The sequence below is a fragment of the Sorex fumeus genome, unplaced genomic scaffold, assembly GCF_029834395.1.
Source record: "Sorex fumeus unplaced genomic scaffold, SorFum_2.1 ptg000122l, whole genome shotgun sequence".
Lineage (NCBI taxonomy): Eukaryota > Metazoa > Chordata > Mammalia > Eulipotyphla > Soricidae > Sorex > Sorex fumeus.
In genome coordinates, this window is record NW_026606179.1 from 17652914 (window position 1) to 17666733 (window position 13820).

General features: G+C 50.3%; 1 protein-coding gene across 1 annotated transcript; it reads left to right on the forward strand.

The window, feature by feature from the left end:
- Window positions 1-2107: 2107 nt before the first annotated feature.
- Window positions 2108-12536, forward strand: LOC130044195 (cytochrome P450 2A13-like). Its single transcript, XM_056136829.1, has 9 exons — window positions 2108-2325; window positions 2462-2624; window positions 3049-3198; window positions 3994-4154; window positions 4562-4738; window positions 6809-6950; window positions 7335-7522; window positions 8146-8287; window positions 8707-12536. Exons 1-9 carry the CDS (start codon window positions 2146-2148, stop codon window positions 8886-8888), a joined length of 1485 nt encoding a protein of 494 aa, XP_055992804.1. The 5' UTR covers window positions 2108-2145; the 3' UTR covers window positions 8889-12536.
- Window positions 12537-13820: the final 1284 nt, after the last annotated feature.

The window sequence follows — 13820 nt, forward strand, 5'->3', positions numbered from 1 at the left end:
GGACTAGATTCTCAGCTTTTATATCTCTGACCTTCAGATTTTAGAATTTTATATTTTATATAACTATTGGGCTGGAGCAATAGCACAGCAGGTAGGGCATTTGCCTTTCACGCAGTCAAGAGAGCCTGGCAAACTATCGAGAGTATCCTGCCTGCACAGCAGAGCTTGGCAAGCTCCCCGTGGCATACTCGATATGCCAAAAACAGTAACAAGTCTCACAATGGAGAGGTTACAGGTGCCCACTCGAGCAAATCAATGAACAATGGGAGGACAGTGTTACAGTGCTATATAATTATTAAATAACTATTCCAATAGTTGTTTTGGAAATCCAGACCTTAATTTGCTTGATGCCTTCTTATGCTTTTTTTTTTTTTTTTGCCAAGGAACACACCCAGCAGTGCGAAGGGCTTACTCCTGGCTCTGTGCTCAGGAATCACTCCTGGTGGGTTCGGGGGACAATTTGGGTTGTTGGGGATCGAACCCACTCTGCCAATGTGAGGTAAGTGTCCTCCCCTGTGTACTATCACTCCGGCCCCTCAACCTATTTCTGACAGGTTCCTCTGACCTCACTTCCTTCCTGGGGCCCCCTGTGCTGCCAGTTAGCCTTCTAGTCTCATGCTGTGAACTCATTTTTTCACCTGTGGTGCCCTTGAGATATCCCAAGGGAATATCCTAAAGGTCTAGGCTGCAATGTGAGGAAGACAAGAAAGAGGTGGTTAAGGGGCCTTCAGGCAATGATGAAGGGACAACTAGACCAACCCCCACCCCCAGCATCCCCTCAGTCCCCCACCCTTTGGACCTTCTCTCCCAGACTTTGACATTTACCCAGAACACTCCTGCCATTGTTCCTTCTCCCCCTGCTAAGAGCACCCCAAAACAGCCTTCACACTCAAGCAGAATCTTTTCTCCCCCAGAAAATTCCCTACCCACCGCTGGGAAATCCAAGTCCAGAAAAAAGATGCAAAGGAGGGGAAATAGAGGTATCCCATGTCACACCTACCCTCTGCCATCTGGCCTGGGATAAAGCAGAGAATATGAGAGTAACATGAAGAGCAGTTGTGGAGAGTCCATCCCGGTGTTTTCTGGAAAATAATCGTGGAAAACAGGTCTTCTCCAGTAGATTCTGGCACCATTCAGAGATGGTTTGGGGGTCAGGGGAATAGGGGTGGGGGCTTCTCGTTTCCCAAAAACTGGCCAGGCTGACTAGACTAACCGACACCATCTGTGAACCTTCTGTCAGGGAAAGTAATGGAAAGTCCCAGCCAATTCTGGTCCTGGACTTTAGCCCTTTCTCAATTCTAGATGAGAATTTCTATGCGATCGGCTCACTTTGAGGTTGTGATGAGGATTCTGGACCCCCGTCCAAATCAAAAGGAGATCAAGGGTAAGGGGTCAGAGGTTGATCCAGCTAGATTCCCCACATATACCACTTACAAGAGTTCCACATCTACCCTCCTGAGAATCTCTGGGACCTCAAAACCCTCATTCCATAGAATCTCACCTCTTGAAAGCCATCTTTCGGGGAAGTTGGAGGTTAGAGGCAGTCCCGAGGGTAGAACCCTGACACCCCTCCTCTCAACTGAGCAAGCCTGGCATGCACTCAGTTCACTAAGCTATTTCTCTGGCTTCTGGTGACCTTCAAATCCACATCACTTCTCATACCCAATAAAAACACCCCACAATTCCCCAACACAACCTGTCTCATCCCAACACCCTCAAATCCAGATCTTTGGGTTCTTCTTTACTGAGAATCCAATCACTCTGGAGTCCCCTCTCACACTAACATACTTCCAAAATCCAAAATCCCGACGGGGAGAAAGGTGGTGGCACCTGTCTGCAAACATTCCAAGATCTTCAATTCTGGGATTTCTCTATAGCCCTGGTTGCCCACATTCCCACAAGTACACTGCTGTGAAGTGGCCCCTGAATCCTGCAGGTCACACCCTGCAAACTGGCCCTGGCTCCCTCCTCCACCCCTTTGGGATGGGAGCCAAGAAGAGGTGGGGAGAATGGTGAGGGATGGAGCTGGGAGGTGGAACAACGTTACATAACCAGGACAGGCGTCCACTCTGCACGCCCAAGTAGTATAAAGGCATTGGTCCCGGCACCAGTCAGCCCCCACTGGCCGTTACTCTCAGAGCCACCATGCTGGCCTCCGGGCTGCTCCTGGTGGCCCTGCTGGCCTGCCTGACGGTCATGGTGTTGATGTCAGTGTGGCAACAGAGGAAGCTGGCAGGGAAACTGCCCCCTGGGCCCACCCCATTACCCTTCATCGGGAACTACCTACAGCTGAACACCGAGCAGATGTACAATTCTCTCATGAAGGTGCAGACTTCGCGGGAATGAGGGGGCTGAGGGAGGGCAGACCAGCTGGAACATGGGGGCTCAGGATAGGTCAGCTCTTGTGCTGGGCGGGCCTGCTCCCTCTGAGTCCCCCTCTCCCCACACTCCCATCCACCAGCTCAGGGACCGCTATGGGCCCGTGTTCACCGTGTACCTGGGCGCCCGGCGCGTGGTGGTGCTGTGTGGCCACGACGCGGTGAAGGAGGCCCTGGTGGACCAGGCGGAGGAGTTCAGCGGCCGAGGAGAGCAGGCCACCTTCGACTGGATTGCCAAAGGCTACGGTAAGGGGCAGCAGCCAGGAATAGCACTGAGCCTCAGTTTCCCCAGGATTCCCCTCTATTCCCGGTGGCCTCCCCCAGGTCCCCTGTTCCTATCTCTGTCTCTCTCTCTCTCTGGAGTTTCTGCTTTGGAACTCAGATCCCCCGCTCCCTGTCTCTGTCCTTTTTCCCCTTCCCACCATCTCTGCGTCTGTGTCTGGCCCCCTCTGCGTTAAAACTCGTCCCACTGGGTAACTGGTGCCCGTCTCTACCCGCTCCTGGCAGCCCGAGCATTTCTCTCCCTCCTGCGCTTGCCCTGTGCCCTGTGAGCCTCTGTGCGCCTGCCTGGCTCCTGGCCCGGCTCCATACAAGACCACCTTCCCCGCACACCGCCCCGCGCCCCTTGCGATCCCCGCCATCCCACCCCCACGCTCACGCCTTCCCGCAGGTGTGGTCTTCAGCAGTGGCGAGCGTGCTAAGCAGCTGAGGCGCTTCTCCATCACCACACTGCGGGACTTCGGCGTGGGCAAGCGCGGCATAGAGGAGCGCATCCAGGAGGAGGCAGGCTTTCTCATCGAAGCCATCCGTGGCACTCAGGGTGAGCTGCGGGGAGAGGCCAGTGCCTGGGGAGGAGAGGAGAAGAGGAGTGGGGGGGGGGGGGGCGTGAAGAAGGGGAGAGAAGGAGAGGAGGGGGAGGGGGAAGGGGAGCAAAGGAGGGAGGAGAAAGATGGAAAAGGAAGAGGACAAAGCGGGAGAAGGAGAGGGGGGAGGTGGAGCTGGAGGAAATGGAGGCAAGAGGGCAGAGGGAAAGGTGGGGGAGAGAAGGAGAGGAGAAAGGGCCCGAGAGAAAGGGAGGATGGGAGGGAGAGGAAAAGGGAGGGAGGAGGGAGATAGAGAGGAGGATGAGGAAGAGGAGAAGCAAGGAGGAGAGAGAGAGGGAAGAAGGGAGAAGGGACAGGGGACAGAGGAAAGGGGAGAGGAGGAAGGAGAGGTAGAGGAGGAGAGGTAGGGAGGCCAAGGAGGGGGAGAAAGAAAGAAAAAAAGAAGTAGAGGGGAAGGGGAGGAGAGAGGAGGGAGTTAACGGAGGAAGGAGAGAACAGGGGAGAGGGAGAAGTAGGGGCTCTAAGGAAGAAGAGATGGAGGGAATGGGGGAGAGGCCAAGGAGGGGAAGATGGTGAGGGAGGAGGAGTGGGAAAGGGAAGAAGAGAAAGAGGGAAGGAGAGGAGGAAGTGGAGTGATGGGGAAAGCTGGCACTAGAAGGGGTCTAGGTTGGGGTAACCCTGGGGGGTTCCAACCCTGGGTCTCTGCTCCTCCCCCAGAGCTCCCTCTGAGTCCTCTGAGCAACCTCTTATCACCCAGGTGACAGCCCCAACGCCCCCTTATCCATCCACAGGTGCATTCATCGATCCCACCTTCTACCTGAGCCGCACTGTCTCCAATGTCATCAGCTCCATTGTCTTTGGGGACCGATTTGACTATGAGGACAAAGAGTTTCTGTCACTCCTGCGCATGATGCTGGGCAGCTTCCAGTTCACAGCCACGTCCACAGGCCAGGTAGCCCAAGGTCCCCGCAAAACCCAGGTTCAATCCCCAGAATCCGAAATGTTACTCGGAACCCTGCCAGGGATTGATAACAGACCCAGTAGTGAGGCCTGAGCACAATCAGATATGGACTAAAGACAAAAGAAAAAAATACATATATAAAATTTGTGGGACCAGAGAAATAGTAAAGGGGGTAAGGTGCTTGCCTTGTACATCAGCCCACAAATAGAATCAATCAATGAAGGATTTTTTTTCTGGCCCCAAAATTAATCCATCAATAAATCACCTGACCCCTTGGTTGGATGGATCAATGCCTTTCAACTCCTTTCTACCTCGCACTCAGACAGGTCCTCTCCTCTTGGGGTCTGCCTGGTTCTGTCAGCTTCCTTCAGCCTGCCTTCCCTCCTACCTCCATGCAGCTCTATGAGATGTTCTACCCAGTCATGAAGCACCTGCCAGGGCCACAGCAACAAGCCTTTAAGGAACTGCAGGGGCTGGAGGATTTCATAGCCAAGAAGGTGGAACAGAACCAGCGCACCCTGGACCCCAACTCCCCACGGAACTTTATCGACTCCTTCCTCATCCGCATGCAGGAGGTATGGCCCAACCCAAAACTGTAGGGAGATGGGCGGAGGAGGGGGGGAGAAGCTCCCCACTGTCACCTACTCCAACCTCTGTCCTCCAATCTCACCTCATTACCATGCTCCTAAATTTGTTCCAGGGCAAGAAACATCAGAGCTAGCACCCCTGCACCCAGGTTCTTGCCCCACAGCAGCACCCACCAGTCTTCACCTCATCAGCATGCACAACCGCCCCCAGTTCTGTGTGTGAAATAATTCTGTTTGTTTGAGAGCCACACTCAGCAGTGCTCAGTGCTTACTTCGGGCTCTGTGCTCAGCTGTCACTCCTGGTGTGCTCGGGGTGCACAGGATCGAACCCTCCACTGTACTATCGCTACATCCCCAGGCCCCCAGTTTTACAAAAGAAAAAAAAAAGGAGAGAGGTAGCGAGAGTAGAAGCCACTGCTGGAGAAATGAGGCCCAGAAGCGGGCACTTGGCTCATGTCCTGGTCTCTGACTCCAGCACGCTTTTTTCCTGCAACCCCATGTCTCTGTACACAAGTGACAACTGTGCTCAGTGGCCCCAAAGTGTCAGTGTCCATGGGTTAGGACAGGATAGAACACTGGATAGAACTGGAAAGTCCAGAGGAAAGGATCAGGGTATGATGTCACCCATGAGAACAAGGTATTGGCGCTTTGACTGTTTGTGTCATGGCTGGAGCAATAGTGCAGCGGGCAGAGCACCAGCCTGGACCGCAGCCGACTTTGATTCAATCCCCAGCTCTGCTTATGGTCTCCTGAGCCCTGGCAGGAGTGATCCCTGAGCACACAGCTAGGAGTCAACCCTGAGCACTGACAAAGGCCCAAAAACAAGAAAACAAAACAAAGTTGTGTCTAGGAAGATCCATCTAGGTTTCTTTGAGTCCTCTCATGCCATCTGGGTCCATCATCTAGCTTGGTCCCTGTTTGTCGTTCTCTTCTGCCTTCTCTTTCATTTTGCTTTTAATTGAATCATAGTGAGATACAGTTCACAGAGTTACAAGTTGTTTGTGATTGGGTTTCAGTAATATAATGTCCCAAGAGCCCCCGCCTATCTCCCTTTTGGCATGATAGTTTGCAATACAAATACCGAAAGATTATCATGTATGTCCTTTGCTACTTTCAACACTCAGTTCTTGTCCAGAGTGATCATTTCCAACTATTATTTTCATTCTGACCCCTTTCCATCCTAACTGACCTTTGAGCCACACACACTTGGCAAGCTTCCAACCTTTGACCTGACCTGTCTTTCTAAACATTCCTAACACAAGGACAACTGTATCACTGTATCACTGTCATCCTTTTGTTCATCGATTGCCTCGAGCAGGCCCCAGTAACTTCTCCTTCGTCCTAGCCCTGAGATTTTAAAAAGTGCCACATTCAAGGCTCTTTCAGGGACAGGAGAAAGAGACCCATTATTGTTATTGGTTTTTGGCACGGGGAGTTTGCCAGACTCTGCCGTGTGGGCAGGATACATTTGGTAGCCTGCCAGGTTCTCCAGAGTAAGAACTAGATAATAAGATGTCTGGGAGCAGGGTTTTATAGTCTCTGGGTCTTGGCCATTGATGAGATTACATGGCGCCAAGGGCAGTTGGTGGGTGTAACACCTACATACTGGAAGATGGGGGATCTGGGTGGAGGAGGCCCAGTCCCAATCTGAGCAGGCTTGGAGATCTACGCCCCAGGTCCCGCACACCTGGGTTCCTCTGCAGGTTCCTTCATGTGTGAGGCTCATCCAAACGTGTGGAGAGTGGTCTTAAGCATGGCTGCGGCTGGAACCGAAGGTCTTCAGCTGCCGGGACTCTGCTCAGGGTGGGAAGGGAAACTCAACCCACCTTCCTCCAAGGGATAACTAACATGATAATTTCACACAGGCTAGAAAAAAACAACCAAGAGCATTTTGGGTAAAACCAGCATCAGAGGTAAAACCAGCATCAGAGGCCTAGAGTGCAGAGGGAGAATGGCATAGTGGGGTCAGGTCCCTCTCCCAATCTGTATCCAAGACTGGTGGATGCCAGGGCAAAGCCAAAAGTGACTGTAGGACCTGAAGCTTCCCTCTCCCTGCAGGAGCAAAAGAACCCCAACACTGAGTTCTACATGAAGAACTTGGTGATGACCACCCTGAACCTCTTCTTCGCGGGCACTGAGACAGTCAGCACCACCATGCGCTATGGCTTCCTGCTGCTCATGAAGCACCCCGATGTGGAGGGTAAGGATGGAGGAGGCCAGGAAAGGGGCCCCCACAGACCCTCAAAACCCGCCTGACTCCAAGGGCCTCAGAGACCCTGCAGATAGCCGGCAGAGACACAAGTTGAGTTATAGCCCCTGTTCAAAGAGTCTGTGTCAGAACTGATTGATAAATAGATCCTGTGCTGAGCCCACCTGGGGCCCCCTTGGCTGCCCTTCCCTGCAACATGCCTCCTGGCAGACTCTGATTCTGGCATGATCTGGTAAACCAGGGCCCTGAGCCAACAAAGCACGTGGCCCACGTCTAGCCGTGACACGGTCACTGGCCCCATCATACCTGGCTAACATGCATGTCACCTACCAGCTCTACCTTCCACTAAAGGGAAACTTTGTCCCCTCTCCCCAGCCAAGATCCATGAGGAGATCGACCGGGTGATTGGCAAGAACCGCCAGCCCAAGTTTGAGGATCGAGCCAAAATGCCCTATGTGGAGGCCGTGATCCATGAGATCCAGAGATTCGGAGACATGATCCCCATGGGCCTGGCCCGCCGAGTCACCAAGGACACCAAGTTCCGCGACTTTTTCCTCCCCAAGGTGCTGTCTGACCCCAGCCTTTAGGACCTCCATACCTGCTCTCTGTACCCCTGCAGCTCCCCGTCCCTTAAGCAAAGGCATTCTCCAGCCTTTGTCTCCTACTCAGAGATGCCCCCTGCCATTCCTTCCCTCAGTCTCCCATTAGGGATACCCAAAAATGTATCTCCCCCAGAGCCCTGGCCTCAGGAAACAGGAACCACCAAGTTCCTTTACCCCTCTGTCTCCAAAGAGAGATCCCCATGGACCCCAAACTTCCTGTCTTGGAGATATTGATCAAATGCCCACTAAAGATCCTTCCTCAAAGAACCCCCAACACCAAGTGCTTTCAACACAGCGAATCCCTTCTCTGAAGCTTTATCTAGCCCCGTCCTCAGGGGCAGGAGAGAGAGCACAGTAGCACAGCAGTAGTACAGCGAGAGAGGCATTTGCCATGCACACGAGCAGCCCAGGTTTGACTCCTTGCATCCCATATGGTCCCCTGAGCACTTCAAGAAGTAGCTCCTGAGCATCATGAACTGTGACCTGAAAAACAAGGCACTTGTCTTGCATATAGCAAACCCTGGTTTGCTCCCCGGCACTGCAGGGCCAAAACTAAAACAAGTGCTCTTTCCCTGTTCCTTCAGGGTACCGAAGTCTTCCCTATGCTGGGCTCCGTGCTGAGGGACCCCAAGTTCTTCGCCAGACCGCGAGATTTCTATCCCCAGCACTTCCTGGATGAGAATGGCCAGTTTAAGAAGAATGATGCCTTTGTGCCCTTCTCCATTGGTGAGAGAACCCTGTCTGCCTCCTGGTCACTTTCCACCACCAACAGGACTGCCTTCGTCCCCACTCCCCTCCCTAAAGTGTAGCCTAAAATCTCTCTGCAGCCCATAGACCACACCCGAAGCCCTCATTAGCCCCCTGACACAGAAAGGGAGGAGTGTGCCGCTTAGGAGATGAGTCTGAGATTTGTCCAAGGCCACTGGACAAATCCTCCAGACCCCTAGGCAGAAGGCGGCAGTGCATCCCACCTATTTGTACATGGTTGTGACATCCCCATTACTACCATGGTCATATGCCCATCTCAGCCTCAACAGGAACTAAAGCACTGAAAGCCCTGGGGCCCAGCTATTCCGATCCAGCACCCTGGCGAAAGTGGAGGGCATGTGGACCTCTCCCCAATCACTTCTGCTTCCCTTCCTTAGGAAAGCGCTACTGTTTTGGAGAAGGCCTGGCTAGGATGGAGCTCTTCCTCTTCCTCACTACCATCATGCAGAACTTCCGCTTCAAGTCCCCACAGGCCCCCCAAGACATCGATGTGTCCCCCAAAAACGTGGGCTTCGCCACCATCCCACCAACCTACACCATGAGCTTCCAGCCACGCTGAGCAGGGGTTGGGCCTGGGAGGGGATGGGATAGTGGTTTCCAGGGGCCAGAAGGGGAGGAGCTAACTGATGGGAAGGGTGAAGGGCGGGGCAATTTAAAGATTGTGTGTGGGTGAGGAAAGTGGAAGCCTTAGGAAGCAAGAGAAAGAGGCTTTGGGGGCTTGCATAGAGGAAGAAGGAACAAACTATTCCCTTGCTAGAGAGGGTCTTCGGAGTTGGGAAAAGAGGCAGGGGAGGGAGCCTTAGGGATTTGCTGTGAAAAATAACTGCAATACCGGATATGAGTTACTGACCCTGAACTTGGTGTTTTTAGCCCCATGCTAAAAAGCATTACAGACTCTTACTGCTCACAAACCTTGAAGATGTGAAGTGTTCTTGCCTAAATGCATTTTACTGGCGGTAGTGTTGGGGCTCATAGTGCCCTGATTCTATAGCTGAGGTTCCACTCTGTACAAGCAAGATTTGGGCAAGGACTCTCATGCAAAAGGAAGCTCATTCCTGCAGATGGTTTATAGAACACCTCTCCTTCAAGTGAAAACAAATTTAGTGTATTGTTGAGGAATGCAAGTAGCTCTGTCCAGGGCATTTTTGTGCTCACCTGCCTTCACTACAATGCTTTCACACCCCAACACCATCACCAACTACAGCTACTGGTTCCATTCTAGGCAGGATCAGGGATAGGAATCAGACTGACAGTGAGAGACATAGCTCCCAGCGCAGCGGAGACCTTTTGTGTGCATGTTTGGGTGTGTGTATGTATTTGTGTGTGTGCACACTCATTCACACAGGCAAGTGTCCACCTTCTCCTGAGTAGGTTCAGGAACTCAATTTTCTGTGGGTTTCTGCAGGGTGGGCCCTATCTGATGCATCTGGGATCTGCTCTCAAAGACTGGGAACCACCTACTTACTCTCAAGTCAGTGATTACATGTTTGTTTAGAAGTGACGGTCTTGGAGCTGAAGATACATTACAGCATATAGTGAGCTTACTACCTGGGGTCGATCCCAGGCATCCCATATGGTCCCGCTGGGCACCACCAGGAGCAATTTCTGAGTGTAGAGCCAGAAGTAACCCCTGGGCATCTCTGAATGTGACCCAAAATTTAGAAAATAAAAAAGTGATAGCCTTCAAGAGTGCATATTCTAAATAGGCAAACACACCAGTCCCCCATAGAGCACTGTGCTTCTCAGCCAAGTGCTGCATAAACCCTGCCCCACAGTTTCCAAAGCGGCACAAGATTTAAATAAAGTGGTGGGGGGTGGGGAGAGGGTTCAGAAGAGTGTTGAGATCTGGTCCTCCAGAACCTTCAGGTTTCTTACCTCTGTGATTCATAAGTATGTTCGTTTCCTCTACTGTGTGTTTTTGCATCTGTGAATTCATGAATGGATGAGTTCTTTCTTAATGAAGGGGAAGGAGAGTAATTCATCAAATAACATCCTGTAGCACAATTTTTAACACCCAAGTTGAGTGTCAAACTCATTCCTCTGTGTGCATGTGCCTTTAAGAATCTTCTAGGACCCCAGAGACAGTGCAGCAGGTAAGATGCTTACCTTGTGCAACATACCCAGGTTGGATCCCTGGCACCATATATGGTTCCCCGGCCTCACCAGGAGTGATGCCTGAGCACAAAGCCAGGAGTAAGTCCTTAGAACTGCAAGGTTTGTCTCCCCCAAAACAAAGAAAAGAGACTTCTAACGGACCCTCTCCATAGGGTCCCCCGAGCACCACCAGGAATGATTCCTGAGTGCAGAGCCAGAAGTAAACCCGAGAATCACCAGTGTGCAAAAAATAAAACAAATATAAAATAAAATTGAAATGTTCTAACAGGACATAGATGGAGGTCACTTTGAAGACTTATGTGACTGGTGAAGAGACAGGTGTTGAAACATTGTATGACTGAAACCCAAATAACTGTGTATCTCACAGTGATTTAATTAAGAGAGAAAGAGAGAGTTATGTGTCATTTTACACTCCAGAAGCCTTTGCCATAAAGCTGTGTGTCCACAGACTCTGGAAACTGGAGGAATGTTTGGGGGGCGGGGAGAGCTTTTGGGCTCACACCTGGCGATGCTCAGGGAGTACTTCTGGCTCTGCACTCAGAAATTATTCCTGGTGGTGCTCAGGGGACCATATGGGATGCCAGGAATCGAACCCAGGTCAGCCACATGCAAGGCACACACCCTCCCCACTGCTGTATGGATCTGGCCTGAGTGTAACCTTTTGACACTGGATTCTTTCACCAAACTCTTTGAGGTTCATCCAAGCTGCCTGTGAATAGTTGGTCTTTTTTTATTGCTGACAAGTTTGATTGTGTGGTGCTGCCAAGATTTACTCACCCATTCAGCTCCAAAATACATTTAATTTGTTTCCAGTTTGCAGAGATTATGAATAAACATGATTATGCTGTAAAGATCCACGCATAGGGCTGGAGAGATCGTACAAGACGTAGTGCACTTACAGAGTGTGACGTTGACCTCAGTTCAATCTCTGGCACTGCATATGGTCCTTCAAACTTCTCCAGTAGTCATCCCTGAGCACAGAGCCAGGAGTAAGCCCTGAGCATTTCTGAGTGTAGCCCCAAAACCAAAAGTATAAGTAGTCATGTATAGATTTTGGTGTGAGCACAAGTTTTTATTTCTTTTGTTCTGGGAAAGTGAGTGTTGGTCCATACCTGGTGATGCTCAGGGGTCACTCCTGGTGGCTCTCACGGGATTATACGTGGTGCTGGGGTCATTCACATGCAAGGCAAACTCCTTAACTCCTACACTGTTGTGGAATTCAAAAATCCAGCAAAAAATCAAGCTGCACATCTTGAGAAATAGAGAAATGCTCTTTTATTTTGCTAGTGGATCCAGTTGAGCTTGTGCCCCTGAACTGGGCCCAGAACAAAGTTGAAAGCTCTGTTTTCTAGAATATCTGATGAGGGTGAGGGCTTTTGCAGGCATCTGGCAGGAAACTACAGAAGCAGCAATTCCCAAGCAGTTTGCAAAGCAGGGTCTGGACCACTTCAGGGCCACATCTGGAGGACATGCCAGGGTTTCCAAGGTTACAGAGCCAGGCTATGACCATCTTAGGGACATCCCAAATGTACTCCATGTTTATACCATGTCCCCCAGACTCTGCTGCCCCTGACAGCTCCAACTCACTGCCTTCTAGCCTGTTCGGGTCTGTTTTCCTCATATATATATATATATATATATATCCCTCTCTCCCTCTCTGTCTCTCTCTGTCTCTCTGTCTCTCTCTGTCTCTCTCTCTGATTTCCACAAGCTTTTATTGTTTGAGAATAAATAGCTAGAAGAGATTCTGGGTCATCTGGTGACATGTACATGGAACATTTTAAGAGATTATCAGAGATAAGGCACTGGTAGAACTTTACAAGAAAAAACATCCAACCCCATCAAAAAAGGGGAAAAGAAATGAGCAGAAAGTTTCTCAAAGAAGAAATACAAATGGCTAAAAGACATATGGAAGGGCTGGAGAGATAGCACAGCGGGTAGGGCGTTTGCCTTGCACACAGCCGACCCGAGTTTGATTCCCAGCATCCCATATGGTCCCCTGAGCACCGCCAGGAGTAACTCCTGAGTGCAGAGCCAGGAGGAACCCCTGTGCATTGCCGGGTGTGACCCAAAGAGCAAAAAAAAAACAAAAGACATATGGAAAAAATGCTCTACATCACTAATCATCGGGAGATGCAAATCAAAACAACAATGAGATATCATCTCACATCACAGAGACTGGCTCACATCCAAATGAACAAGAGCAACCAGTGCTGGCGCGGATATGGGGAGAAAGGGATTCCCATTCATTGTTGGTGGAAATGTTGACTGATCCCCCCTTTTTGGAAAACAATATGGACATTCCTCAAAAAAACTAGAAATTGAACTCCTATTTGATTCATTAATGCCACTTCTGGGAATATACTCTGGGGTTCCAAAAACACACAGCAGAAATAGCACCTGCCCCTTAAAAAATAAAATAAAAGAGATAATCAGAGAAAAAATTTTTATGCTTCTTACAAATCTAAATACCGCCTTCTCCAGTTCAGGAGCCAAGATGAGGAAATCAGGGACAGATTTCATTGTGAGAAGGACCTTCATGCCACTTCTGAGTCTAATATCAAAAATGTATGAATGGTCAAGCAGAAAATATCAGAACTGGAGAGATAGTACAACTGGGAGGGTGCTTGCCTGTCATGTGGTTAACCAGGTTCAATACCTGTGATTCCCTGAGCACTGCCAGGAGTGATGATCCTTGAGCAAAGAGCCAGGAGAAAACTCTGAATACAGCTGGGTGTGGTCTAAAAACAAAACAAAAAGCAAAAATAAGAACAAGATATTACATGATAAGAAGAAACAAGAAGCATTAATATGGGGCTGAAGAGATAGTACAGCAGGTAAAGTGTTTGCCTTGCACACGGCTGACCCAGGTTTGATCCCCAGCATCCCATGTGGTCCCTTGAGCACTGCCAGGAGTGATTCCTGAATGCCGAGCCAAGAGTAACCCCTGATCATCAACAGATGTGATAGAGAAGGAAGGAAGGAAGGAAGGAAGGAAGGAAGGAAGGAAGGAAGGAAGGAAGGAAGGAAGGAAGGAAGGAAAGAAGGAAAGAAGGAAGGAAGGGAGGGAGGGAGGGAGGGAAGAAAGAAGCGTTAATGCATAGTATCTTAAAGAACAGGAATGCCCTGAGAATAGAATGCTTACAGGAAATGAATATGTAAAGAATGGTCTTCAGTAGGACATGAAAATATGCTCAGCATCACTAATCATCAGAGAAATCCAAATCAAGACAACAATGAAATACTATCTTGCACCAGTGAGAATGGCACATATCAAAATTGCTAGGAACAATCTGTGATGGTGGGGATGTGGTGAGAAAAGAACTGTCTTTTTTTTTTTTGCTTGTTTTGGGTCACACCCAGCGATGCTCAGGGG

Excerpts from the sequence above, each read along its gene's own strand:
- LOC130044195 (XM_056136829.1), top strand. The coding sequence starts at position 2,146 with ATGCTGGCCTCCGGGCTGCTCCTGGTGGCCCTGCTGGCCTGCCTGACG. Across the intron at positions 4,155-4,561 it reads CAGCCACGTCCACAGGCCAG|CTCTATGAGATGTTCTACCC; the intron begins GTAGCCCAAGGT and ends ACCTCCATGCAG. Across the intron at positions 4,739-6,808 it reads TCCTCATCCGCATGCAGGAG|GAGCAAAAGAACCCCAACAC; the intron begins GTATGGCCCAAC and ends CTCTCCCTGCAG.